General features: G+C 52.3%; 5 protein-coding genes across 7 annotated transcripts in view; 1 reads left to right on the top strand and 4 right to left on the bottom strand.

Annotated features, from left to right (window-relative positions):
* Window positions 1–3,165, bottom strand: part of LOC148816689 (dixin-like) — a 50,993-nt gene extending 47,828 nt beyond the window's left edge. The window contains exons 1-2 of the mRNA XM_088939976.1: window positions 3,100–3,165; window positions 2,496–2,566 (exon numbers count right to left, since the gene is read on the bottom strand). Of these exons, the coding sequence (XP_088796102.1) occupies window positions 2,496–2,525 (30 nt within the window). The 5' untranslated portion in view covers window positions 2,526–2,566; window positions 3,100–3,165. The remainder of the gene's footprint in view (window positions 1–2,495; window positions 2,567–3,099) is intronic.
* Window positions 3,166–4,795: 1,630 nt separating this feature from the next.
* LOC148816688 (uncharacterized) lies at window positions 4,796–9,731 on the bottom strand. Of its 2 annotated transcripts, none has more exons than XM_088939981.1 (4): window positions 9,571–9,731; window positions 8,714–8,754; window positions 7,910–7,935; window positions 4,796–7,020 (listed from the first exon to the last, which is right to left on the bottom strand). In XM_088939981.1, exons 1-4 carry the CDS (start codon window positions 9,600–9,602, stop codon window positions 6,637–6,639), a joined length of 483 nt encoding a protein of 160 aa, XP_088796107.1. In that variant the 5' UTR covers window positions 9,603–9,731; the 3' UTR covers window positions 4,796–6,636. The 2 variants fall into 2 exon arrangements, with proteins under 2 accessions (XP_088796107.1, XP_088796106.1); XM_088939980.1 differs by having other exon boundaries at window positions 7,898–7,935; window positions 9,571–9,693.
* Window positions 9,732–11,842: 2,111 nt separating this feature from the next.
* Window positions 11,843–15,441, bottom strand: hspb2 (heat shock protein family B (small) member 2). Its single transcript, XM_088940025.1, has 2 exons — window positions 15,253–15,441; window positions 11,843–12,733 (listed from the first exon to the last, which is right to left on the bottom strand). Exons 1-2 carry the CDS (start codon window positions 15,344–15,346, stop codon window positions 12,300–12,302), a joined length of 528 nt encoding a protein of 175 aa, XP_088796151.1. The 5' UTR covers window positions 15,347–15,441; the 3' UTR covers window positions 11,843–12,299.
* A 3,157-nt stretch (window positions 15,442–18,598) lies between these two features.
* On the top strand, window positions 18,599–22,881 carry cryabb (crystallin, alpha B, b). Of its 2 annotated transcripts, none has more exons than XM_088939772.1 (3): window positions 18,599–18,977; window positions 20,701–20,823; window positions 20,946–22,881. In XM_088939772.1, exons 1-3 carry the CDS (start codon window positions 18,789–18,791, stop codon window positions 21,201–21,203), a joined length of 570 nt encoding a protein of 189 aa, XP_088795898.1. In that variant the 5' UTR covers window positions 18,599–18,788; the 3' UTR covers window positions 21,204–22,881. The 2 variants fall into 2 exon arrangements, with proteins under 2 accessions (XP_088795898.1, XP_088795899.1); XM_088939773.1 differs by having other exon boundaries at window positions 18,734–18,977; window positions 21,000–22,881.
* On the bottom strand, window positions 21,725–26,110 carry cfap68 (cilia and flagella associated protein 68). Its single transcript, XM_088939455.1, has 5 exons — window positions 25,854–26,110; window positions 24,721–24,793; window positions 23,517–23,700; window positions 22,350–22,380; window positions 21,725–21,788 (listed from the first exon to the last, which is right to left on the bottom strand). The coding sequence occupies exons 1-5, from the start codon at window positions 26,108–26,110 to the stop codon at window positions 21,725–21,727; spliced, it is 609 nt and encodes a 202-aa protein (XP_088795581.1).
* Window positions 26,111–27,311: the final 1,201 nt, after the last annotated feature.

Below are 27,311 nucleotides of genomic sequence, written 5' to 3'. Positions count from 1 at the left end.
CACAGAAACTCTGACTGCTGTACGCCACACGGAGCACTGTCATCAGCAGAGCTCGGGGCAAACACTGCACACACTCACACACACAAGTGCACACACACACACTCGCACATACACACACGCACGCATGCACACACACTCGCACATACACACAAGTGCACACACAAACACACACTCGCACATACACACAAGTGCACACACAAACACACACTCGCACATACACGCACACACAGACTTGCATACACAAGTGCACACACACTCGCACGCACAAGTGCACACACAAACACACACTCGCACATACACGCGCACACAGACTTGCACGCACAAGTGCACACACAAACACACACTCGCACAAACACACAAGTGCACACACACTCACGCATACACACGCACACAAGGGCACACACACACAAAAGTGCACACACACTCACATGCACACAAGTGCACACACACAAGTGCACATAACCACTCTAACTTACTCAAACGCACACATACTCGCACACACACACATACACAAGTGCACCCATGTGCACAGGTGCAAACACCCTCATGCACACACTCTTGCACGCACACAAACACACTCACGCACACACATACTCACACATACATGCACGCATGCAGAAATGTGCAAACATTCACACATGCACTAGGATAGAGACACGCGCGCTCAGTCATGTGTACACACACACACGCAAAGATGCACACAGACACACAATCAAAAGCATGTACTATACACATACATACACACACTCTCACACACACATGAGCTGCTCAGCATAAAACCACATCCTTCCTCCTTTCACCTAAATTCCTCCCCCCGGGCAGGTCCGCCAGCCTCACTGCTCCACTGCTGACAGCCTGTCACCCACAGATCTCCTCGCCAGGCCACGCCTGTGTTCTCTCCTGAGCATCATGACAGAACCTGACTCGCTCTGACGTCCCCAGTGAGCAACACACCCTGATGAAGACCTGCTGACAGTGACTGCTGCTGTACAATCACAGAGGCAGGACAGCAGTGAGTCAATACAACCACCAACTGTTCTGCCACTCAGAACTAATGTTTTCGTTTTTTAGTTTAGTGTTTTGGCGCCACCTGGCGGTCAAATGCGATACCACCGCTGATTTTTTTTATTACTGTATCAGACATGTAGACCCATCAGTGAGACTTCCAGTCAACATCAAGAGAACCACCAGCTCTAAACGTTCCAACGAGAAAGCAGTGAGGCTCTAGAAACTGCAACTCATCTAGATTTCACTGTGTCTAGATCATTTCTTCTGTTATCATCCCGAAAAACGCAAATGGGCTTTTTAATGGAGAAGGACAGAGCGGTGTCTCCTGAGGGCTCCTGGGCTAATCCTGGCTCAGGGGTGGCTCTGCTGAGACACAGGCGATTAGGGGACAGGTGGCTTTCACCACTGGGAGGCCTCAAGAATTGGAATGAATAAATAATCAATTAAAAATAAAGGACTCTATGTCCCTGATGCACTACCATTGGTTTGAAAAATAACACATTAGATCAATTTATCATTCAAGAGGCACAAAATCTTTTGCCTCTCAAAGACCTACAGCCAAAATAAACAAATCCCCATTAACCAGATCTGCGCTGTGCTCCACACAATATCCACACAGCTATCCCTCTGGGGGGGGAAAAAGGGCATTACCTAAAGGAGCTACGAGAATAAACTCTCCTACACAGCGCCAACCCGGCCGGCAGACCTCACCCTTGAGGCCTGGCCTCTCTGCTGCATGTCTGTACACAGAGGGTGCTGGGAGTGTGGAACAAGCTGCCCCATCATGAGGATACTTTGGCTTCATCCAAGAAAGAGGCCAGATCATTTCATGTTCTTGAAAGAAACAGCAGTGAGGTGATTAATTTAAAAAAAACAAAGTCCCCAGTTCCTACACTGGCAGGCTGGAGGAACTGAAGCTGTTTCAGTCCGGAAGAGAGAAGACCATGACGGCCCCTCATACAACCGTATTCAAACACCTCAAACGTCAAGCCAGCGGACCAGAGGGCCCAGGAGGAAACTACAGGGAAGTGCATTTTAAACCGAGGACAGGGGGGAGCGTCTTTACACAAAGAGCTGGCGGGAGTGTGGAACAAGCTGCCCATCCAAGCTGTTGAACTCGATACCCTGGCTTCTTTCAAGAAATGGCTGGATGAGATCTGATCTAACTACCAGCTAGTGGGTTTGATAGGCAGAATGGCCGCCTCTCATATGATTCACAACACTACAGCCAGGCCGGCTGTGGGTGTCTAATAATAACAATAACAACTTTTATTTATAAAGCGCCTTTCTAAACACAAGGACATGCGTTGAGTCCACTGCATTGATAAACGTCTACCCCAGCTCCAACACTAAACCAAAACAAATGCGACATAAGACCTTCACTCCTGAAGGAAACAAAGACATCTGCAATCCCCCCAAAAACCACACTTTCCGTTTCTGTCCCGCCCTGGCAGCGGCCGCAGCGCCCGTCCCCGCGGGGTACTCACCGAGCCCTCTGCGGGCGTGTTCGTGGTCATGGCTGGCTCCGAGCCCGGCTCGCGTTTCCGAGCGCCGGCCCCTGCAAGAAACAGCGCTTTCTGAGCGTCCTCTCTCGACGCCCGGCCCCCCGGCACCGCGTCCGGGTCCTGAGCTGGCGCTCAGGTGTCTAAATCCCGGATTAGTTACTAATCTCCCTAAACTGGGATACTGTCACGTCTGGTGTCGGTTTAATAGGACGGTCGGTTTGATACCCCGCATTGCCGACGTGCAGGAGAGTACCCTGCTCTACACTCGCCTTTTTGGAAACTTTTGTTTTTACACTCACCATTACTTACTGCCCGACCAGATTTATTAGTGGATACACATGCGAGCGCATCCTGCAACACGAATCAACGGCTTTTCTGCGTATAACGCCGCTTCTTGGTTCAGTCTCGGGAGAAAGCGGTAGTGGGTTTAATATCGATGGTTGAAATACTCGAGAGGTACAGCTACGCCCGCGGCCACACGGCGGCAACTTGGACACAAACGAGCGCCAGACCCATCGGAAGAGAGGTTGTGCGCCGTCAGCTCCGCAGCGATCGCGGAGTTTATAATGCCGCACGATTTACTCACACACAGACGGCGAACCTTCCTCATGCGGACAGGCACGCTTTTTTCACCCGAGAGCACAGCCGTTTTGATTCTTCTTTGTAGAAAAAAAAAGGCCCTCGGTGGCAGTTCAAAACGTATCTTCGTTTGTTTTTTTTCGAAAAGGGGAAATTGTTATCACGGCGCTGGCCTGTGGTGCAATTTTCAGCAACGGGCGGCAGGTTTCTATGGCGACCAAGCCTGCAACACCAGGCGGCCGTGAGGAACTTGAGCAATTAAGCAGACACAGGCCGGCGAAACAGCTCACACATCACCTCTGCATCGCTCTCTCCCCCCCTCTCCCCGATGGCCACTGTGTCTGATGGAAATAATAAGAGGGAAATGCGCTGTGTAATGTGCCCTCGGTTTACAGATACTTTTTCCAGACCCAGGCCAGAGAAAAGTAGTTTCCAACCTGCGAAAAACCGAAGCAAGGGTCGATTCCCCGCTGAAAAGTAGGACGAAAGAAGCAAAGAAAGAAAAGGGAAACGTTTCGACGGCTGAACCTTCTTCCTGTGTGTGAGAAAGGAGCAGAGAGCGATATGTTTGCACTGGAGATGTTGTGTTAATTGCCTCTGCTTCGGCAACACCGTCCTCCTTCAGTCATGCCAATGGCAGCTCTTTGAATCCGAGTTTGAAAGCGACGATACGGAGCGCGGGAGAACAAAAGACAGAGGAGGTGAGAAAGTGTCCCCAGGAAAGATCCAGGAAAGATCCGGGAAAGGGGTGTGAAAAGCTGAAGTCTGTGCAGAGCTGAGAGGTGTAAAAACTCATCGAGGCCTGGTGGAGGCTGTGATTGAAGTAGAAGGATAATCCGGGCTTCTTTCTGGAGTAAGAGGCTCAGAGACCCTGTAAAAGGGAGCAGACTTCCTTATTCCCCTGCTGTCCGCACAGACGCAGCTCTCTGAAAGAGAGCCTACAAAAACAAGACTGCAGGAGTTCTTCAAGCCATTGGATTTTAAAAATCTCATGGCGTACGCTACACATGGAGCACTTAATATATGAAGCCAGTTTTCTTATCCTCAAGTTCCCCGTTCTGTCAAGTCTTTCCTGCAACCAATTCCTCACACTTCTAGAGCTCTTTTCTGGACACTCCACTCAAAGCTCTTTACAGGTCATGGGGATCCCCTCCACCCACATCAGTGTGCAGCCCCACCTGGATGATGCTCCAGTCCTCTCCCCACACACCAGCTCTCAGTGGGGAGGAGAGCAGAGTGATGAAGCCAGTTCAGAGATGGGGATTATTAGGAGGCTATGACTGGTAAAGACCAGGGGGAAATTTGGCCAGGAGACTGGGGTAACACTCCCACTCTTTTCGAGAAACACCCTGGGATTTTTAATGACCACAAAGAGTCAGGACCTCAGTTTTACATCTCATCCGAAGGACGGCGCCTGTTTACAGTGTAGTGTCCCCGTCACTATACTGGCGCATTAGGACCCACACAGACTGCAGGGTGAGCGCCCCCTACTGGCCCCACTAACACCTCTTCCAGCAGCAGCCTCAGCTTTCCCAGGAGTCTCCCATCCAGGTACTGGCCAGGCTCACACCTGCTGAGCTCCAGCGGGGCTGCCAGCTGGGAGCTGCAGGGTGATACAGCTGCTGGCAAGATATATCCACATATTAATGTCCAAAGTAGCAGAGCAGAGACTTTTAGGAGAAACAAAATGTAACTCAAGGCTGTTGACATTTTATAGCATTTTATACTACTTTATAGCAAAGAAACACATACATATCATTTTAAAAATAATTAAAAATTAAAGCACAGTGACATTCTTCTATTACAATCATTCTGTTGGGTCTTTCAGCAGTGCAAAAAGACCACTGTACTGAAACACTGCACTTCCTTTTATTTATTAACAATTACACAAAATCTCCTGATCTATTTACACAATTTCAAACAGAAACAATTGTAGAAGTTAAACTCTTAACGAAACAGACTGACGGATATTTTGGATAAAAGGCCTTGAAGCTGGTGTCTCCTCCAGTCTGGACCGGGCTCTGATTTCTTGTCTTCCACCCCACTAGAGCAATTTTAATGCTGTAAAGGCAACCTAGATGAGTCCTTGTTCAATTTCCAAGCACACTCAGCCACGAAACTGTCTTTATGTTATTTTGGAATGAGCCTCACAGATACTGGTTAGTCCCTGAAGCACCACACAAGCAACACAAGCTGCCTCTGCAGAAAGACACAACCAACAACAAAAGACTGTTTTTAACCTTGATTTGATTACTGACAGGAAGGGAACCAACTGAACTCAACCAGCACATTTTAGTCGTATTGTTTTAGCTTCCTAAAAGAATCTGTTAGGAGAGGCCATGACTCTGGACACTGACACATCAGAAAAGTCCCAGTTCAGAGGAGGCAGTCTAGCTTCTTTGGTTCTTAGTAAATAATCGAGGGGTTACTCAGTCATTTCTCAAAAAAATGCCAGAATATCAACTTTGACTTCATGGCTGATCAGCTTGTTCCAACCCCCCACAACTCTTTGTGTAAAGAACAGCCTTCTGCTTCTGCCTTCTGCCTTCTGCCTTCTGCTCTCAGAATTACAATATGCAGCAGTATTCAATTAGGCCTGCAATGTCATGACAGCTGACTTCTTGTTTAGTTTTAAATCTGTGTTGCAGTAATGAGAACTCGATCATGTTAAATAGGTGGCATCACCACCACGTACTGTACATACTTCCAGCTTTATTACGAGGAACCAAATTTCCAGCTCACTCAGGCCTCAGCAAGTCAGATGAAACATGGGAGGCCTTTAGCTCTCGTTTCTGGCACCAGTCTCCCGCCAGTCCGGTTCTGCCCCACTGCCCCCGTCCCGCATGAACCCCCCCCCGCACCCCAACAGGAGGCAGTATCCTGACTCCAAAAGTCAGCATACGGCCAGCCGTTGTGTGTTCGAGAGGGGTGCAGTCTCCACGTCAGCCCCGCCTGCGTCACGCCTGCCACCCTGTCCGTCAGGTAGGCGTCTTCAAAGCACCGCGGCCCGTCTGCGCGGCCCCAGAGCGCGGCACGCGACGCACTCCCACCGCGCTGTACCAAGAGCGTGAGGACAGAGGACAGGGACACAGTCTGCCAGCAGCGAAACGAAGATCAGCTCTCAGCTCCTGCTCACGAGGCTGGACAGGATCCTCAACCAGTCACCCGCAATCGAACGAGCAGGACAGGCCCAGCGGCCCCCCTCCTCGTCCGTGTGCTTCAGCTCACCTGCCAGGGCTGCCTGGCTCGCACACACTCGGCGCCTCCTAAGGGCTCTTGGGGCCGCTGGCCAATCAGAGGAGGTTCCTGCGAGCACAAGCGCCTCTGCCAGGATCAGGGCCGCGCTCCCCTCCACCACCACTGGGGGGAGCTGGAGCTGCGCCGGCGGAAGAGCCGGCTGGCCGCGGCTGAAGCGGGGGTGCTCTGCGGCGACAATCAGGGTGCCGTCGGGCGGCGGAGCAGGAGCCCGGAGAGGCCTGGCCTTGCTCGTACAGCCGGGGGGAAAGCTGCCAGAGCCCAGGCCATTCCAGCTCCGGGCAGGGCGCTACACCAGCGTGCCCTTCCGCGGCTGGGGCCTGGGGGCGGGTCTCTTCACCGTGCCGGAGGGGATGCGGATTTCCGCGGGCTTGGCGGCAGTCCTGGCCCTGGTGCTGGCGCTGGCGGCCCGCGGGGGGCCGGACGCCTTGCGGGGGGGGCCGTGGGGCGGGGGCGGGGGCGGCGGCTGGAAGTCTATGGTGGCGTACTCCGTGCTGCCGCTCTGCCGGAGCGCGGGCGCGCTGCTCCCCCTGCTGGAGGAGGGGGGCCCCTGCAGCACCTGGATCTCGGCGTAGTGCAGCTCCTCCTGCCTCTGGCCCCCAGCCTTGCTGCGCTTGTTCACCACGGAGTAGATCGGCATCTCGGCCACCGCGTCGTACATGTGGGCTTCTTCCTGCTCAGGACAGAGGGGGGGAGGGAGGGAGGGAGGGAGGGAGGGAGTCGCGCTGCGTTTCAGAAGGTGCAAGGAGCCCCCAGCCCAACTCTCCACTCCACACCAGAACACAGATATGGAGACCGAGTGGGGGTCTTGAAACACCGATAAGCAAGCAGGAAACTAAAGACAAGCAAAAACGAGTTACTGGCAGGGAGAGGAGAGCACAGGCCCACACGCACAGAAAATATAGGGAAAAAAATCACCACAATTTAAAGTCCAATTAATTCTGCCAGGCAGAAATTCCATTTTTCTTGCCACTCCATTTTCAGAGAAAGCAATAAAACCTCCCAAATGTTAGGGATTATTTTTAAGAACTTGTAAGTAACCTGAATGAGAACTGGATTCATTCTGAGAACACGGCGTTGAGTCATTCCAAAGACTTTTAATGCCAACAGCGCCACACGGTGGCCGGCTCTGTAAATGCAGAGGTACAGCTTCAGCGTGCAATGCTGAGGCTCCTAATCTACTGACAGGACAGAAAGGACAGAAAATACCCCAGGAGCAGAGCTACAGAGAGTAATAGAGTAAATCACTAGTAATAGAGTAGTGTATCACTTCTACCACATGGATGCTTTTATCCCCATAATTTGCACCCATTTATACAGCTGGGTATTTTTCTGGAGCAATTTAGGTGGAGTACCTTAAAGGTACAACCGCAGTGCCTCAAGGATTCGAACCCAAACCCTTCCTGTTATCAGTCAATGATCCTGACCACAGCTCCACACTGCCACACACAAAGGCGTTGCATTACACAAAGAAGACAAAGGAAAGGCTGTAGAAATGAAGAACCACCAGAGCTTGCAGTTCAGGAAGCCAACGACAGAATGAGGGACACCTGTTGCCAAACCTGTTGTGAGAGGTCAGCCTTTCCATCTGTAAGGGAAACGAAAAATACACAAATATGACATGATTTGCATCTGTGGATAATGGCACAGATGCAGCCTGGCTGGTTGGATAAAAAGCTCATCTTCATCGTCATTCAGCACCAGTGATGTCATCAGGCGCTCTGTCCTTGAGCACCAGTGACATCATAGGGCACCCTACCCATCAGCACCAGTGACGTCATCTGGCGCTCTGCTCTTGAGCAACAGTGACATCATAGGGCACTCTACCCATCAGCACCAGTGACATCATAGGGTGCTCTGCTCTTGAGCACCAGTGACATCATAGGACACTCTACCCATCAGCACCAGTGACGTTATCAGGCGCTCTGCTCTTGAGCACCAGTGACATCATAGGGCACTCTGCCCATCAGCACCAGTGATGTCATCAAACTCTCTGCCCTTCAGTGTCTATGTGCCACAGAGACATACTGTACCACTGGTTTAAAGCTGCTTCTACCCGGAGGAACACATGAGTGTTTGTCAAAGCTGTGCTGCTGTGTCTCCTACTCTCCAGGACAGGCCTTGCACCTGTCACACCTGCCAGGCGCTGCAGCAGCAGGGTGCTGCTCCCTGGGCTTCTTCACCCCCTTGCTAAGTAACTCCTCCAGGGCCAGCTGCTTCAGACAGACCTGGGAGTGCTGAGCCTCTGGCCAGCCTGTGGCAGCGATTTCTGTAGCTCCGTCCCCAGTTAGGCAGATCTTTCTCCTGAATACTGCAAGATGACTGTGCCACACAATTTCTTTAAAAAAAAACCCACATATTCTCACCTTTCTTTTGATCTTTTTTATTTGGAGACTTCAGCCCCCGCCTAAAATGCAACAGAAACATATTATTGAATCAATCGGTATTCCAGAGTCATCCAAAACAAATTGACGACGGACGATGAGATCGTTCACCATTCACATTCAGCTGCAGGCTGGCAGCCGCACAGGCTGTCTGGATCACCGACATGTTACAGGGACAGGAAGAGAGCTCTTCTTGTACCTTATCTGATCAGCCCGACTGACAGGTGGGGAGGTTCAGCCAAGAACCGAATATCAAAGCGTCGCCAGTAAGAATGAGATTCACTGCGAGGCTGGAAGAAAGGGCTTCTTCTGCGAGCCCGTGTAACAACACCCAGCTCCCACCACCGAAACTCACACGCGAAGGGAGCTGCTGAACTCCGTCGACTCTGTTTAACTGAGCTACTGACCTGTAGTCACACACAGCTAGTTTACCCCCCCCCCCCCCAGAGCGCCGTCGAGTATCGCCGACTTCAGGTCAACGCTAAGAGTTAAGAGTTAAAAACCAAACACATACTAATCTCGCACCACGGAGCTTCTCTGTACTAACGAAGAAATTCAAAACGTTCGTCGCTTCTAATTCTCAGCCCGACGTTTATTTTTTTTTACTTTACCATGTGTTTAATGTAAGTAAAAAGGCTGTGTATCCATGAAATCAACACGGCTCTCGGAAACAACAGCTGTGTCGATAAGCTGCGCTGAGAAAAGCACGGTAAAACAGCCCCGGTTTGTTGGTTAAAAAGGGCGGCGCAGGTTTCTCACAAAACACCTAGCAGGTGCCAAAACTCTCCTCTGAAAACAGTCTGCAGTCGGAAAAAAGGGAGTTAAAACGTGAAACTTACTTATCCACTCCTTTGGTAATACGGTTTCCCATAACAATTCATGCTTTTTAAGGTCTGACTCAAAAGAGGTCGGAGTTATTCCGTTTCCTTGTTCCCAGTTCTTGAAAGTCACGACGCATTCCCGCACAGGTGCAGCGCACTGGCATGGGAACGGCAGCGGGGCTAACAGCGCCCCCCTGCGGTCAAGATAAGCACAGCACTAAAGCCGTGAAGTCTTTTTAAATACCACACCGAAATCACCCGCTGGCGACATGACATTAGTGTTTATCTAAACAGAAGGCTGTTGTTTAATGATACCCTGGAAAAAAAAATCGAAATAAAAACCGACCACAGTGACGTTTTTTAAATCTTCCGCCGGGTGGGAAGTTATTTTGGGAACTTGTGAATAAAAACAGCTTCTTTCGCAGTTAGATCTTGTTTTTTCTCACGACAATTTTTTTTTTTCTCTCTTAGGCTAATGAGTGACTTATGAACAGCCCGTTTTTCCTCAGGGTCAGAGAAGACCTCTCTCTCTCTCTCCCAGCCTGCTCAGCTGTAGGGTATTTGCACAAGGCCAAAACACTGTTATGACACGCTCAGACGACAGTAAATGTCTTGGCTGGATTCTTCCTGGTCTTTCTGTATAAATCAGCTACCCCAGCACCTAAAGGTCAAATCAATAAGGTCGAATCAGCTTCTCTTCTCTTCCTGTCTTCGCCAGGCTGAGTCGGCTGCTTAGGGATAGCCTGCAGAGTGCACAGAATGTGGTCCAGGGAGCGCAGTTTCCACACAGCAACAATACACAGAGTGGTCTGAGACTTCTCCTTCCTTCTCTGTTGTTCTTCTCCTCGGATGTGTTTCCACTATGGGTACGTTTATGTCACTGCTGGAGATATGAAAGACTAAGAGCCTTTTCCACACACTCATAAGGCACTGTCTTTTTCACACTGTGCCTTTCTCATAGTGAACTCCCTATGGGGAAGCCACCATCTTGGCTCAGACCATGGTATGGCCTTGAGCCAAGATGGCAGCTGACTATGGCGTAATGGCAGGGGGGTGTTGAATCAGACACACCTGGGCTTTGGTAGGTATGAAGTTGTGGAAGATTCAAGTAAAAACTTGGATAATCGCCTAAATCTGCTTCCACTCATAGTCTTCTGTGTTTAAAGATTAAAAAATGTTCATTTTTGGCCTGCCATTGTAAAACATTCCCTTCAGCCTAGAAATGTATGTGATTGATTCCAGAGCAGGAGTGTTCTTCTTTGTAATGCGGTGACCACACTTTACACAGCACTCTAAATGAGGCCCTGCTAGTGTGGCTCGGAGGAGCACTACATTTCTGTAGGAGGCCAAATCAGTGGACAGTGTGGACAGTGAGTCAGGCCTGATCAGTGGACAGAGTGGACAGTGAGTCAGGCCTGATCAGTGGACAGAGTGGACACTGCGTTGGGCCAGATCAGTGGACAGCGTTAACAGTGAGTCGGGCCTGATCAGTGGACAGTGAGTCAGTGCTGATTAGTGGGCAATGAGGACAGTGAGGCAGGCCTGATCAGTGGACAGTGTGGACAATGAGTTGGGGCTGATTAGTGCACAGTGTGGACAGTGAGTTGGGGCTGATCAGTGGACAGTGTGGACAGTGAGTTGGGGCTGATCAGTGGACAGTGTGGACAATGAGTTGGGGCTGATTAGTGCACAGTGTGGACACTGAAGTGGGCCTGATCAGTGGACAGTGTGGACAGTGAGTTGGGGCTGATCAGTGGACAGTGTGGACACTGAAGTGGGCCTGATCAGTGGACAGTGTGGACAGTGAGTTGGGCCTGATCAGTGGACAGCGTGGACAGTGAGTCGGGGCTGATCAGTGGACAGCGTGGACAGTGAGTCGGGGCTGATCAGTGGACAGCGTGGACAGTGAGTTGGGCCTGATCAGTGGACAGCATGGACAGTGAGTCGGGGCTGATCAGTGGACAGTGAGGACAGTGAGTCGGGGCTGATCAGTGGACAGCGTGGACAGTGAGTCGGGGCTGATCAGTGGACAGTGTGGACAGTGAGTCAGGCCTGATCAGTGGACTGTGAGTCTGGTCTAATCAGTGGATAGTGAGTCAGGCCAGGAGATGAGAGGCTTCTTTCAGCAGCTGCCCAGTCATGATTTCCACTTCACAACAGAGTTTGTTTTTTGATGGAGGGAAATACATGTCTTTAACTGGCGAAGGGTACTATAAATATTACCCTATTAACTAGTCAAACACATTCATGCATAACAAGCGGTTCTTCTTGAATGAGTTTGCTACTGTCATTTTGTAAGAATAATACATTTATTAATGTAATGCAATAATACAACATCCGCTGCCAAATTTTTTTAGGCATGCTTTCCAGGACACAACACAGCCTTGAGGGCTATTACACACCCACACTGGAGTCTGCTCATCAGGAAATAAAACACACGCCTCCTTTCAAAGAACATGATGCACAGCTTGAGTGATTAGAGATCCTGGTAATATCAGCAGGTTTGCCAACCCCCCAGGCCTCCAGCAGGACTGCAGGTTCTCCAGCCCCGCCCCAGCCACACCCGGCCTCGCATAGCCCCGCCCCAACCACACCCAGCCCAGCCTCTGCCACAACACAGCCACACCCAGCCCCGCCCCAGCCCTGCCCCAACCACACCCAGCCTTACCTAGCCCCGCCCCTACCACACCCAGCCCCGCCCCAGCCACAACAAAGCCCCGCCCCAGCCCTGCCAGTGTGGGAGGGGTTCACGTGCTCTTCCCCGCCTCCTTGTGCTGCTTCTCCCCGCCCTCCACTCGGACTTGGAGCTCGCGGACGGTGGGCTTGACATCCGCAGCCTTCCGGGGCGCCTCGGCGCACAGGACGCCGTCGTGGGAGAGGGTGACCTGCACCAGGAGCGGGTCAACGCCGAGCGGCAGGATGTAGGTGCGGCTGAACTGGCGGCTGACGAAGCCGTGCTGGTCCAGCCGCTGGGCGTGTTGACCGCTCACCTCCAGCAGGTTGTCCACGGTGCGGACCGCGATCTCGTCCGGCGTGAACTGGCACACGTCCAGCAGCACGCGGAACCAGTCGTCGCCGCTGTCCACCTGCGAGAAGCCGCGCTCCAGCTGCTTGTTGAGCCGCGGGCGGATGTAGTAGCCGTGGTACAGGGTCGGGGCCAGGACGTCCTGAGGCGACAGGCCTGGGGGCGAGAGAGAGCAGCTTCACACCTGCTGAGCTTCAATGGGCTGTCAGCTGGGAGCTGCAGGGTGATATAGCTGCTGCCATGTTGTACACTGTTTGTTGGCAATAAACAATAAAAAATCCTTCTCGTGATAAAGGATTTACAATTGAGTATGGTGTATGTGCAGTTATGTGTGTAATAACAGAGTCAGGACGCTGGCAATGTGCCTCTGTAAGGCTGTGTACAAAGCCTCTTCGCTTGTAGCTGATCCTTGAAAGTTTATCTCTAAAGGTTCACAGACGACACTGGTCAGGGTCGCGTCTCTTTTACCAGCGTAAACCACCTACCAAGCACAAAGGCTCTGATGCTATTTGGCAGGCCTGCTTCAGAGTCATTACAATGGAAAGTCGTGGTGTGCACTTAATGTATTGATCTTAATATGTTTTTTGAATACATTTCTCACAAATTCCATTCCCTTTGGCGCAGCGAGACTTCCTCATCCCCAGCAGAGGACGGGTTCGGAAACCTGAGACCCACACCGGGGGCCGATGCAGGCCCTTGTCTCCGGGGGGAAGGGTCGGTCGCGGGGAGCGGGTGATGCCCCTGTCAAGCCAGGGTATCAATCCGGCTGACCCTGGGGTGACCAGCGCGATGCCTCAGCTTCTACTCCTCCTCTGGAGTCTGGATTCGCCAGCAAGAGACACGCTGAACAAAAGCTTTTAATAGGGGGTTCAACGTGCTGCCAGGCTGGCTGCTCTGTTCCCAAGACTTCCAGGGATGTAAGAAGGCGGTTTATTTTCGGGCCAACCCGGGGAATTCCCCTTTGCTGACAGACGTCTGTTTTTACTTCCCTCTCAGCCTTTTACTCCTTCATGCAACGCTGCCCCAGAGCAGGAGGTCAACACAAAGGGAAACTCTCGCCAAGAGTCTAAAGGAAGTTAGGCGCGAGACAAGCCGCAATTCACAGCTTCTACCACCAGGGGGTGCCCTGCACACATCACATGCTGGGCCAGCCGCGCCGCGGCTCCCAGCTTCCCCGCGGCGCCGGAGGCCTCCCGATGTCATCGGCCTCTTGAGGAACGAGCACCGGTGCGGCTCATGGGACGCTGGTGTGCGTGACAGCTCTGCCTGTGCCTCCGACAGCAGGGGAGGTCGGGGGTGGGTTAATCTGTCACTTCCCTCTCACGGCGTCACCTCGCCAACTCCAAGGGGGCAGTCTGGCTGTGACTCGAAGCCTGTGAGCCTGCCTGCCTGCAGCCTTACCTCATCAAATGCAACTTTCAAATAATGTCCAGTTATCTATCATGCCCCCAGACAGGCCTTCAATACCCTGGTAAAGTTTTAAGATGGCTTCTTAAGCTTTTGGCAAGAATCGAATCCAATTTAATAGCCCCATACAAGCTACAGTCATTTAGTAAAATATGTTTAAGATCAGATCACTTTATTAGCCCTATACAATTTCTTGCATTAGGAATTTGTCTTTTTGCAGACCCCAGCTTGCTCTCCATGAGACGCACAGACAGGGAGAGAAGCTTGAGGTCAGAGCACAGGGTCAACCATTTATACAGCGCCCCTGGAGCAGTTGGGGTTAAGGGCCTTGCTCAGGGGCCCAACAGAGAAGGATTCCTCCGCTGGCCGCAGGATTCGAACGAGCAACCTTCCAGCCACAGGCGCAGGTCCGTAGCCACAGCGCCACCGCACTGCCCTGTTTCTGCACGTTGTGGACTTGAACCCAGACCAGATGCAGATGAGTCTGGGGATTTGAACCCAGACCCCAGTGACCACAGACCAGCGCGCTAGATCAGATGGTTTGTGTTCCTTCTTCTTGTGGGTCGGCTCTTGGTGGGTTTGTTTTTGCTCAGAATGGATGGAGATTTAAGTTTTGTGCAGGAACAGAAAAGGTTGTGAAGCCCCTCTGCGTGCCCAGCTGTTGTGAAGCCCCTCTGTGTGCCCAGCTGTTGTGAAGCCCATCTGCGTGCCCAGCTGTTGTGAAGCCCCTCTGCATGCCCAGCTGTTTTAAAGCCCCTCTGCGTGCCCAGCTGTTGTGAAGCCCCTCTGTGTGCCCAGCTGTTGTGAAACCCCTCTGCGTGCCCAGCTGTTGTGAAGCTCCTCTGCATGCCCAGCTGTTGTGAACCTCCTCTGCATGCCCAGCTGTTGTGAAGCCCCTCTGTGTGCCCAGCTGTTGTGAAGCTCCTCTGCATGCCCAGCTGTTGTGAAGCCCCTCTGCGTGCCCAGCTGTTGTGAAGCCCCTCTGTGCGCCCAGCTGTTGTGAAGCCCCTCTGCGTGCCCAGCTGTTGTGAAGCCCCTCTGTGTGCCCAGCTGTTGTGAAGCCCCTCTGTCACCCATCCCATGTGAGGGGTCCTGCACTGCTGGGATATCGTGTTCCTTCTTTCACTGTGAAGAAAAGCGTCCAGTTCCACCAGGACCGGGCGCTTTTGAGTTATGCAGTTTCATGGCTCCACTGCACCACGCCGCCACAGTACACACGCTGACGCGACGCACGTTCACAAGCCCGGAACGGCGGGAGGAAGCCTTACCTTCCCCGAAGTTCTGGTCGTAGATGCGGCTGGGAGACGCCATCTCGTACTCCACACTCATGGGGTACGCGTGAGGAATGGTGCGCTCCGACATCCCGGGCCAGAGAGAGGGCGGCGGTGAGTTCCTCGTGGAAACGACCAGCAGGGTCTGCACAGAGAGAGCTGCCGAGAGAGGCAGGGAGAGAGAGAGTGACTGTGCGCCTGTGTTTGCATGGGGCTGATAAAGAGGCCAGAAATAGCCCTGTAACAGACACTCCAAAGGAGACATCATAACTACAAATAAATCCAGAGACAAATACGCCACTGGGATCTCTGATGGATCAGTTTAAAACGGCCCACAGGGATGGGCCAGTCCTGCTTGGACAGACCGGCTGGCGGGGCTGGTGTCTGCGATTCCGAGACGGGATATTACATCATCTTGACGGATTGGAGATGTGTGGAATCATTTTGAACTTACTGCAGTATACGACTGGGAAAAGCACTGTGGGCCACGGTGAGACCTGGCATTGTGTGAAGCTATGGGAACTGTGATAAGTGATGGCATGTTGACCACATTACCAGCCTGGCACTGTCAGCACACTGCTGAATGCTGCCCTTCGAGCGACAAGGTTGCGAGTGGAATGAAAAGCTGAGCCCTCCCGATAGAGAAAGTGTAAGGAAATACATCTCCCCCCATTCCTGGACCTAAGAATAAGCCCACAGCTCTCATGCCCCCGTGACAGAGGGTATTATAAATCCCCTAGCTGACCCTGTGGGGTACGCGGGTGTACCCCCACACTGCAGCGGACGTCTGAGCCGCGGCCGAGAGGACACCACACTCCAGCCTGACTCCAGCCGACACCGCCTGTCTCTGCCCTGTTTACAAGACGGCTATTGAGCTCTGCCCCAGGCCTTGCCAAGTCTGGCATCGTCCTGGGACAGAGGGGAAGTCGTGCGGCTGATTAACAGGCTGCTCTGCTGATGTCTCTCTGGCCGAGGGCGCGGGGGCACTGCCTTTTGTGCACAGCGGAGCAAAGTCATGACAGCAGCAGTTTGCCTCTGCGTGATTCATTTACATGGAAAGTTCAAAGTGAAAGCTACGTCTTTTTCATATGCGTATCGTATGAAATGTGCAATATTTCATGATGTGTATCATACCTGTTGTGCGTACTGACCTGTCCAGGGCTGCACTTCTGTCGTCTGTGGTTACTGTACATATCAAGTGTGATGTCAGTGCTGGGGGCCCTTCCTGGTGTACTTATTTTGGGCACTACAGGGTGTCCAGGGCTCTAGGCACGAGCTCTGTCAGGTCCAGAAAGGTCTAGGAGGCTAGTGAACGTGTACAGTATCACGGCAGCTCTCATCTTCTGAAGGAGAAGGCCTTAGAAGTGCACGGGTGTCAGACTCAGACTCAATGATGTCACCAGGTGTAGGCACGTTAACAATAGCGACAATGATCGGGTCAAATAAAGGAAGTCCCGAGTGCTTTTTCGTTCGTTTTTCGTTTGCCTTTCCTAGAATAATGTGGCGGGGCTCTTACAGTGATTGTGGCTCTGACTGACACACCTGGGGATGCTGACAGTCCAGCATTCTGGGAGCTGAGTGTTTGGTGATCCGTCAACAGGCCCCTGCAGGTCTCCAGCTCTCCACAGAGCTCTACGGTATTGTAATTGCTGCTCTGCCTGTGGCTGCTACTGCTGTTAGCAGCTGTTTCGGGCTGAAGTGGTCTGAAGTGGCCAGCAGCCATATCACCCTGCAACTCACAACTGGCAGCCCACTGAATCTCAGCAGGTGTGAACCTGGTCAGTACCTGGATGGGAGACCTCCTGGGGAAAAACTAAGGTTGCTGCTGGAAGAGGTGTTAGTGGGGCCAGCAGGGGGCGCTCACCCTGCGGTCTGTGTGGGTCCTAATGCCCCAGTATAGTGACGGGGACATTATACTGTAAAACAGGCGATGTCATTCGGATGAGATGTAAAACTGCGGTCCTGACTCTCTGTGGTCATTAAAAATCCCTGGGTGTTTCTCGAAAAGAGTAGGGGTGTAACCCTGGTGTCCTGGCCAAATTTCCCATTGGCCCTTACCCATCATGGCCTCCTAATAATCCCCATCTCTGAACTGGCTTCATCACTCTGCTCTCCTCCCCACTGAGAGCTGATGAGAGTACTGGTGCACTATGGCTGCCGTCGCATCATCCAGGTGGGGCTGCACACTGGTGATGGTGGAGGGGATCCCCATTACCTGTAAAGCGCTTTGAGTGGGAGTGTCCAGAAAGCGCTATATAAGTGTAAGCAATTATTATTATTATTACTGTCCAGTCTACACATCCAGAGAGATGTTAACATCAGTATTGGCCGAAATATTGTCCAAAATCTGAATAGGGGGTTCAGAATGGAATAAGGGTGCTTAGTTCCCTTCTTCATGGGAACCATGGACGAAACAATTTAAAGTAGCCAATCAAGCTCAAGCACGGGGGGGGGGGGGGGGGGGCATGCAGACTCCACACAGACTGATTCCTTAAAGTTGGACACAAACCCAAGACTCGAGATCTGTGAGGCCGCAGTGCCACCCGCTAGTAGATCCTCTTACCTTCTATTGATGCTCTAATTAAAGTGCATCGTGGTTGACGGTGGTGACAGTACGGAGTAGTGAAGTACAGTACTGCACAGTGAGGTGGTTATCAAAGCATATCCACAGGCACGTCCTCTATAGGGAAGATCAGAAATGTCTCGCAAATTTGCTGTTGTAGAATTTCTCAAGTATGAGAGGTAGCTGTGAAAAGCACTCATCACCATACTCTGAAGAACAGCTTTGATAGAGAGTTTAATACCTGCGCGCATAAAGGACATCTTGAGTGGAGAAGCTGACAAAATAAATAAATGAAGGACCTGCAGAAGCTGGTGCTGTGTCCCAGAGCAGAGGCAGCCTGCGCTGTGGTGCCAGGGGTGGTTTATCCCGGGGACTGACTCTGCACACAGGGTGCCCTGCCTGCGCCTGGGCAAACACACCCACCCGAGCCTTTGATCCGGCCCGGAGCCTCCCTGGACAAACAGGAGTCAGGGCAGGCCGGGGAGAGGGGCACCGGAGCGCGGCGGAAATAATCCCCCTGGCACGCAGGGCAGCCGGGGGAAATGAGGCCAAGTCCGAGGAGTGCCCGCCAAAAACCGAAACCCGTCCGGAAAGACGAGCTGAGCCCTGGCGCTGGCCGTGCAGGCACACGCGGAAAACCGCACACCAGCACAAAAAGATACTTTCCCAGTGATGCGCGCACGGGGGCATCAGCACTATTTAAAATCCCCCCAGAACAATCGCAGGGCCGCTTGCCTGAATGAAATCAGACCGCCAGTAATAACGTAAACACACACAGACTGGCACTTGCAGAGAGAGAGGGAGACGGGAGAGAGACACGGGGCTTACATCACCGTTCGAGAAAGTTCAAGAGGAGGGCGGCAGGCTGGCAGAGGCTGGTGGGGCGGCTATATAAGCGAGCCGAGGGGCCAGAGGCACAGCAGGAGCAGCCCGGCAGCAGCAGGGACAGAGTGCGCCCAGCCCAGCCAGCATGGACATCGCCATCCAGCGCCCCTGGTTTCGCCGCCCCCTCTTCTCCTCGTTGTTCCCCGTCCGGATCTTTGAGCAGAACTTCGGGGAGCACATCCCCGAGAGCGAGCTGCTCGCCCCCTTCCCCCTGATGTACTGGCCCCGCGCCCCCTTCCGCGGTGCCAGCTGGATGGACGGCGGCCTGTCAGAGGTGAGGGCCGGGCCTGTTGCGGGTTGACCGTCGACTAACCTTCCGGCCAAGCCGGGCTTTAACGAGCTTTAACGAGCTTTAACGAGCTTTAACGAGCCAACGCTCTGTAATACTCCATAAAACAACAGAGACAATCTCGAACTTTTCACAGGTGTTCTGCAGGACCTATAGCTTCTTTCCTACAGAGGAACGTTTTCAAAGCTAGCTGTGAAAACCTTAACACTGTGCTAAGTGTTTACTAAACTAAACCTTCGCACGTATGACATAGTGAGACCAAAGGCTTGTGGGATATGGAGACCAAGGCTTTAAATCGTTGAGGTGGGAGAGAAAAGGCATGGAAGGGGGTGTTTTAGTCTGTGAGAGCAGGATGGCCAGGAATGTGACAGCAGGGAAGAGCACAGCGGATATTGAGACGTCGTCACCAGCACTTGGGATTAAGCGCAGTGAAACAGGAGCTGCTGCTCTGCTGTGGGGGGGGGCTGGGTGCTGGCATTGGCGCGGTCTCTGGCTCTCTCACACATGAGTCCTGGGGCTCAGTGTCCTGACCTGCTCTGATTCCTGGGGATCCCGTGATGAGGTTCCCTCTGTGTCATGCGAGCCCCCCCCCCCCCCCCAGAAGCAGCTGAACTGAGGTGAATGGGAGGGAGGAGCTGTGTTAAGCTCGATTACAACAAACCCAAAACACTGGCATTCCTCCTCTTACCAACTGCCATGCCTACTGTTCCAACGTTTTCTTGGTGCATGTTAAACCTTTATTCCTCACAAAACTATCACCAGCTCAAATACCTGAGCCCTGTTAGTTTAAGACCAAAACCCTGTAGTTTGATGAAACACTCACTCAACAAAGAAAGCTACTCCAACAGCTCGGACATAAAACCAGTACAGCACGGAGGATGTGAGCTGTTCCTTTAAGTCCGTCGGTGGGCGCGTGTTGGCCTCTGAATGTTTAGAATTGCTTCCCGGCTGTGGCCCGCTGCCCGCAGCCAGCTCAGCCCAGCACCATGCCCTCTGTGTTCGCTGCGAGGCGTCACAATGTGACCCATGGGAGGAATCTCAGAGCGCAGTGCAAACTGCCCACTCCCCCACTCAGCTGACTCCCAGGGTCAGAGCTGCTCTTTCAGACTGCAGCGCGCTCATCTGTAACCTTCAGTCGCCTATAAGACCAGACCTAAAATATCTTTTGGAATTAATAATAATAAAAAGAACATCACTTTATTAACCCTTTACAATTTCTTGCATTGGGAATTTGTCTTTTCACAGACCCCAGCTTGCTCTCCATGAGACACACAGACAGGGAGAGAAGCTGGGGGTCAGAGCGCAGGGGCAGCCATTGTACGGCACCCCTGGAGCAGCTGGGGTTAAGGGCCTTGCTCAGGAGCCCAACAGAGAAGGATTCCTCTACTAGCTGCGGGATTTGAACCAGCAACCTTCCAGCCACAGGCACAGATCCTGAGCCACCGCTCCGCCCCAACTGGAAAAGGGAGAAACAAGAGGGGAATTAACCTGCTAAAGCTGGAATTGGTCACACTTAAGAGGCGCTTTGTCAACTTGTGGCTCTAAGAGAAAGAAACAGATATCTGTATGAATCCTTCTGTTAAATAATAAGGCGCACCTGATGGCTCAATGCCCTGCCCTGTGACGGGGATGCTGACCTGTGTGCATGTGAGCAGCCCAGGCTGCACAGGTGTGCTTTCTGCTGACCCTGCTTCCTCCTGGCCAGCAGATGCGTCTGGACAAGGAGAGGTTCGCAATCCACCTGGACGTCAAGCACTTCTCCCCCGAGGAGCTCTCCGTCAAGGTCAACGGCGACTTCATCGAGATCCGTGGGAAGCACGAGGACCGCCAGGTAGGGGAACACTCTCCCTCCCTGTATCTCCATCCCCCTTTCCTCCTGCCTCCTCCCGGCTCCTGCCCTGTCGCCCTGGCCCTCCCCTCTCCACTGTCTCTTTCTCTGCTCCCCTCCTGCAGTCTCCCGGGGTCCAGCCTGTCCTCCAGCGTGCCTTGTGTCTTTCCCTTCGGCAGGATGAGCACGGCTACGTGTCTCGGGAGTTCCACAGGAAGTACAGGATCCCAGCCGGGGTCGAGCCGGGCTCCATCACCTCCTCGCTGTCCGCCGATGGCGTGCTGACGATCAGCGCCACGCGCAACCTGTCCGAAGTGCCCGAGCGCACCATCCCCATCACCCGCGACGACAAGCCCGCTGGGGCTGCGCCGCCGAAGAAGTAGACTTCCTTCTCCCCCTGCCCTTTCGCCCTCCCCTGGCTCCTCGCTGCTGCCACCCCCCCCCCACCGCCGCCCCCGTCTTCCTCGACCCTGGCACCCGCTGAGCCACGCCCACTGACACACTGGCCGAAGAAGATGGGAAGTGAGGAGAGCCCCCCCGGCACTTACAGGCAGGGGTTAGGACCCCACTCATCCTCCATTATTCAGAAAGGGGGGGCTCTTCGCTGCTAAATCAGGGTCTCTGTCCTAGCTTGCTGGGTAAAATCAAACGCGCTGCAGAACAGCTGAACGAGCAAGGGAAGGAGCAGACAAAGGCACACTGAGAGCAGGGCCCTGGTTCAGCTGGACCAGTCAGTCCCTTGAGGAAGGGGGAGAAGGTCCACACAGAGTGACAGACCAGCACACGAGCCTCTGTGATGTCAGCTACTGATCGTGCCTCAGCGACACAAAAACAGTTCCAGGAAGTAGGGCAATTTTAAGGAACGTGTGTGTGTAGAAACGCCATGCTCCAAAGCTGGCAGGGTTTACGTGCAGAAGCGAGCCCCGTAGCGGAGCACAGGAGCGTGCCAGAGCAGTTTGTGGCTGGAGCTGTGGGGGACCATTGCCTCTCTGAGAGTGTGAACCAGATCCTGTGTTCTTGTACAGCCAGGTACCTTGTACCTGAAGGGCAGTTACACTGCAGGGGTGTTGGCAAACCCCAGTCAAGAACCCAGGCATCGGCTTCAGGAAAACCCCGGCTCTACACAGCTCAAAGGCTGAGGCATTAGGTTTACGGCAGCATTCGTCTGGAAAATGTTTGCTGAATTTTTCACTTACAGACTTGTAGAAGACCAAAGGAGTGACTGAATAAGTAGTCTGACTTTACAGAGCAGTTATTCTCTGATAAAATTCTCCTGTTTTTGTATATACTGAAAAGCATTTAAAATGCAACAAAACACCATTGATTCCAAAACTCATTTGATGCATTTTTAATGCCTCCCTGTATATATTAAGGCACTTTGCTGCAAGTGTAACGCACCTGCCTGCAGTGTGTTTTGACGCTGATCACATGGCAGTGGTCAAGAGGGAAGTGGGTGTTTTCCCAGTAGAGGCCAGGCCTCTGGCTTGGACACTGGCCCAGACGCACTCTGTGGTAACCACAAGGCGTACCCAGAGGTGTCACAGCCGTGTGTATTGGCGACTGGGACACAGAGGGCACTTGAGGCAGAAAACAGCCAATGAGACAACAACAGTGATATCAACACTTTTATTGCAGAAGTGGCCCACAAAATCTGGAAAAGTAGAAGCAGAAAGGAAACCAGATGGGAACAACAGCATATCTTCCAGCGATGTAAAGAAGTGCACAACTGGTGGCATGGCGACTTATCCCTCGCAGGGGCTCAGTTGTAGCATGTGGTCCGATAGCTCTGCAGTGTCTGTGCTGTCTGCTCTTTCCTGCAGCCGGTGAGTGGGCTCGGCTCAGCTCAGCACAGCTCAGCTCAGCAGTCGGGCACTCCTGTGTCGGGTTCAGGTTCGTGGACAGGGAGGGGGTAGTGGTGTTTAAAAACTTCCTGCTTATTCATTTTCTATTCTGTCATGGTCGCTGCCTAACCTTTCATTCCTGAGACCCCATATAGAGCAGCCAGAGCTCTATTAACACTAGAGTTTCTTAAATGTTCAATAATAAATCGATTCAACCACATGGGTGGCTCTTTCCTTCTTTTGTTGTTTATTTTTTCTGCTGTCTGCGTTTGAATCCCAGGTTTTCTCGATATTGCAGCCTCGGGACAGCAGTCTTCAGTCCTGGGGCTGAAGAGACTCACAGAAGGAGTGCCAATATCTTAATTTAGGCCGGTTACTTGCAGAATCAGTACATGGAAACTTGTGCTCAAGGTGTCTGCCTGCTGGCTGTTTATAGCTCCTTATGCACTCTGCAGGGCAGAACTTCACCAGGACAGTGAATCAAAAAAAATGTTTGAGCTAGAAAACCTATATTTACCTTTTTAAACTACACATTGCAGCAGACGACGCCCTTCTTATCGGAGGACACGAAAAGGAAGTCTATGCCCATCCACAACTCACGTGGTAGCAAGAGAAAACACTTCATGGGGGCGTGGCTACAGAGTTTCCCCCACACACACCTGTTCTGCACTGGACCTCACTGCTATTATACCACAAGGTCCCATTTCGCCACACCCTCCGTCCACAAGTCCGCTTGCACAAATGAAGAACATTGCACAACTGCTTCTCTTCACTTTATCATACTCTTTAGTCCCACTTTCACATCTACGGTTTGTCAGGATATACGGTACGCGGTACTCAGCTTGCACACTTTACCCCAAGCAGGTGGAGTTCTGTGAGCTATTACTCTGCTGCCCTGCCTGTGTCCCTCTCTGCGCGTGCAGGTGTGGGGCTGGGTCTCTGAAGTCCTGCCGGTAGCAGGAGTCGGGGACTGGCTTTGTGTGCAGGGGATCCAGCTCAGGCTGGTGTCCCGGGAAGCAGTGGGGTTCCCTCTTCGTACCTGCAATAGCAGAGACCTGTGTCAGCATTTGAGGAACATGGCAGTGTGGCTCCAGGCCTGGCAGGTCGCCAGAGGGTCTTCAGATTTTCAGTCCAGCTCTTAATTGTCTGTCTAGAATAATCAGTTGGCTCATCTGACTTTTTCAGAAGACTATGAACACCCCATAACTTGCACCCACCAGCACGGTGGGTCCTGGGTTCAACTTTGCACTGGGGCACCTTCTGTGTGGAGTTTGCACGTTCTCCCTAAAGCTGGATTACTTAGTGCCTCCAAATTGTGTTTGTGTGTGTGACTGCGTGTGTGTATGTGTCTGTGTGGGTGACTGTCTGTGTGACTGTGTATTCTGTGTGTACATGTCTGCGTGTGTGACTATCTGTGCGAGTGCACGTACGTGTCCGTGTGTGTGTGTGTGTGACTGCGAATGTGTATGAGCCCGTGTGTGTGTCTGCATGTAAGGATATCTGTGTGTGTGACTGTGTATCTATCTGTGTGTGTGGCTTTGTATCTGTCTATGTGTGTCTGTGTGTGTGTGACTGTCTGTGTCTGTGGGTCTGCGTTTGTGTACGTGTCTGTGTGTGTGATTGTCTGTGTCTGCATGTGTGTATGTGTCTATATGTGTGTATCTGTGTGTGTTTACAGTAATGTGTGTGTGAGTGACCTGAGAAGGACAGGTGCCCCTTCCCAGGCTGCAGCCCTGCCTTGTGCCCTTGCTTCATGAACACTCTGTGACCCTTGCTGGGAGTTTTCCGATAATGGATAGGTGGACACATCTCTATTCTACTGAATTTCTACAGGAAACTGTATACAGTTATGGCGTAGCCCACCCTGGGGACCTCTGGAGGCCCTGCAATTCCCCCAAAGACATTCTACAGCACCTGTTTCCACAAGAGCCTGAGTCTCGCAGCAGGCAGCCATGACCCGATCAGCCTCAGCTGCCGAGACGAGATTCAGGAGTGCGAGCAGGAGGGGTCGTTACAGGCAGGGGTCTCGGGTGCTGAAGAGAAGGGAGCAGGAACTTACCGGGAACACGCGGGGGGGGCTGTCGGCCTCGGTCATACGTGGAGCAATACGTCGTCTCAAAATAGTGAGCAAACTGCCAAAAGAGAGGAGATGCGGCTCAGCCTGAGAACTGGGGGGAGCTGAGTACCCCCGAGAAACTCCTGTGGCGTGTGTGTTGAGTGCCACTGCCTGGTGCGCCCACACTCTGGGAATGGAGTGGGGGGGGGCCTTGTGCTGTGAGGAGCACGGGGTCTTCTGGGCTGCACTGTGACAGCAGGTACTGCGGGGGTCAGCAGCACTCCTCTGGGATTAACACCCTACAGCTGCTGCTGGCCACTCCTCACCCAGCCCGTTCACACGCCCCTCGGACATTGGTAGGTGTCACGATCGCAAACCCCTCCTCTTAAGGGCGCTCCAGCCCTTCCTTGTTTTGTACTCATCTCCCGCGCCTGCTCCCTGTTCCAGCCCCTTTTCAGTTCCCCCTTAAAAGCCAGACGCTGACGCCAATCCGGGCTCTGCTCTGATTCCCGTACCAGGCGAGTCTGGGACCTGGAAGCGCCCGGTCCCGGTCCCATGCCGGTTCTGACCTGGTTCCTGTTTTTAAATCTTGTTTGTCTTGGATGGACCGCCCGGTTTTGGACTTTTGCCTCTGTTTGGATGTCCCCTTGGACTTTCTCCTGGATTGCTTTCCTCGGCCACACCTCCCCCGTACACCAGCGCGCCAGGGACACGCCCCCTGTTTTCATCCCCGACTCCCGCATGCTTTTTCCCCCATGTTTTCCTCACTCATCCCCGGATTGTGTCGCCTGCATGGGGTCCTGAAAGAACGCTTTCTCTACAGTTGGTGTGGATATTTTGAGGGGTCAATCGCACGGTTGCTCATCTCTGAGCTTTCTTCCTTCGGGAAAATTGTGAGCAAAATTCTCAACTTCGCCTGGAGGGCTGACAGTAAATCACAGGGTTGAGCCAATAGTATTCAGGCCCAGAACACTGCATGCCTGGTATAGCTCTCTTTTTACATCTCTTTCTTTTTACAAAACAAAGAACTTTAATGAAATTGTTTGTACGGGTGTTTAAAAAGCAACATTTAACAGAAACAATCCAGGTGCAGCCTCCTCCCCCCACGGCCACACACCCCGGGGGTAAGACTTGGCCCAGCAGCCTGTGCTGAAGAGAGGCCCACCTGGGAGGGCAGGGGCCGGCGGCGGGCCAGGGCGCGGGTGTCGCGGCGCTCCTCGGCCCAGTTGCCCACCAGGGTGGCGGAGGAGTAGGCGTCCTCGCTGGTGCCACAGCGCCAGCCGTACTGCCGGAACTTGGCGTCGGCGTCCCAGTCGCGCCACACCTCCCCGTGGCCCGTGGCGCGCAGCGCGCAGAGGAAGGGCGCGTCGGGCTGCTGCCATGGCGACGACATCCCGCGGCCCTCGGGAGGAGACACAGAAATCACCGGCAATAAACAGGGCATCGCTTTTTTTTTTAAACTCTTTATTTGAGCAACAGAAGGAAATACAATACAAACAAGATCAATAACATCGGCAGGGGTACATAATACAATACACTTTATGGAAAATGTTTAAACAGAGTAAATAAAAATAAGGTCCGCACAGCTTTCACGTTTTTACAGTTCGAAATAGTCTGCAAATACGCCTGTACATCTATTTTGAACTGTTCAAACACAGGACTCCTCCCAGACCATTTCGCTATGTGTATATAATAACAAGTCTAAGAATTACGTCGATTACAAAAGATACTTTTATGTTATTTCCAATCGGATTGAAGTTTAACAATACGTCTATTTCTTTAAAAAGGAATACCAATATTACTCCCGTTTTTATACAAGTTTGCAAATCAGTCCAGAAAGTTCTTCCAATAGGACACAACCAAAATAAACGTTGTATAGTTTCAGGGCTACTTTCACAAACGGCACAGTTATCATCTATGTTCATTTGAAATCTCGGCACAATAAGGGTCTCTTATGGAAGCCCGTTTCCGCCAGGGGGTAACAAAAAACACGCTATGGTATCTCAGAATTGCGACTTAGCAACTCAGAATTTCGAAGTCGCAAATGTGAGATATAAAGTCGGAATTCTGAGTTGCTAAGTCTCAATTCTGAGATACTAAGTCGCAATTCTGAGATACCATAGCGCGTTTTTTTTCACTCCCTGGCGGAAACGGGCTTCCATAGTCTTTACTGGGCAAATTCGATGAACTAAATAAGTCATTGCGGTAACTTTCCATAAGCACACGTCAATGAACTCCCACGCTCTTTGCTGCAATTTAACGAGCAGTTTGGCATCACGTTGGCAGCCGGCAGCGCTGTTAACCTGCTCACTCGCCTGGGAAAAAGGCAGATCCGGCTCCGAGGTCAAACAGCTTTTACTAACCTTAGGTTACGCTAACCTACAACAACTATAACCGTAATAAACACTTAATAATATACAAATATTATTCATTACTCAATAATAAATAATAGATAAATTGTACTTTCGTATGAGCTGCTATCACGAAGATCGCGACTGGGGCTCCAGCAGCTCGCTTCCTTTTAAATTAGCCCCACGCAGTGTCACCGCGAGTTTGCCTCTGAATTTGTCTGATTTTCCTGTTTTCAGAAGCGA

The sequence above is a fragment of the Atractosteus spatula genome, chromosome 22 (genome assembly GCF_055471065.1).
Source record: "Atractosteus spatula isolate fAtrSpa1 chromosome 22, fAtrSpa1.hap1, whole genome shotgun sequence".
In the NCBI taxonomy this organism is placed as follows: Eukaryota; Metazoa; Chordata; class Actinopteri; order Semionotiformes; family Lepisosteidae; genus Atractosteus; species Atractosteus spatula.
The sequence above is the reverse complement of the archived record's forward strand: the minus strand, read 5'-3'. Positions and strand labels throughout refer to the sequence as shown.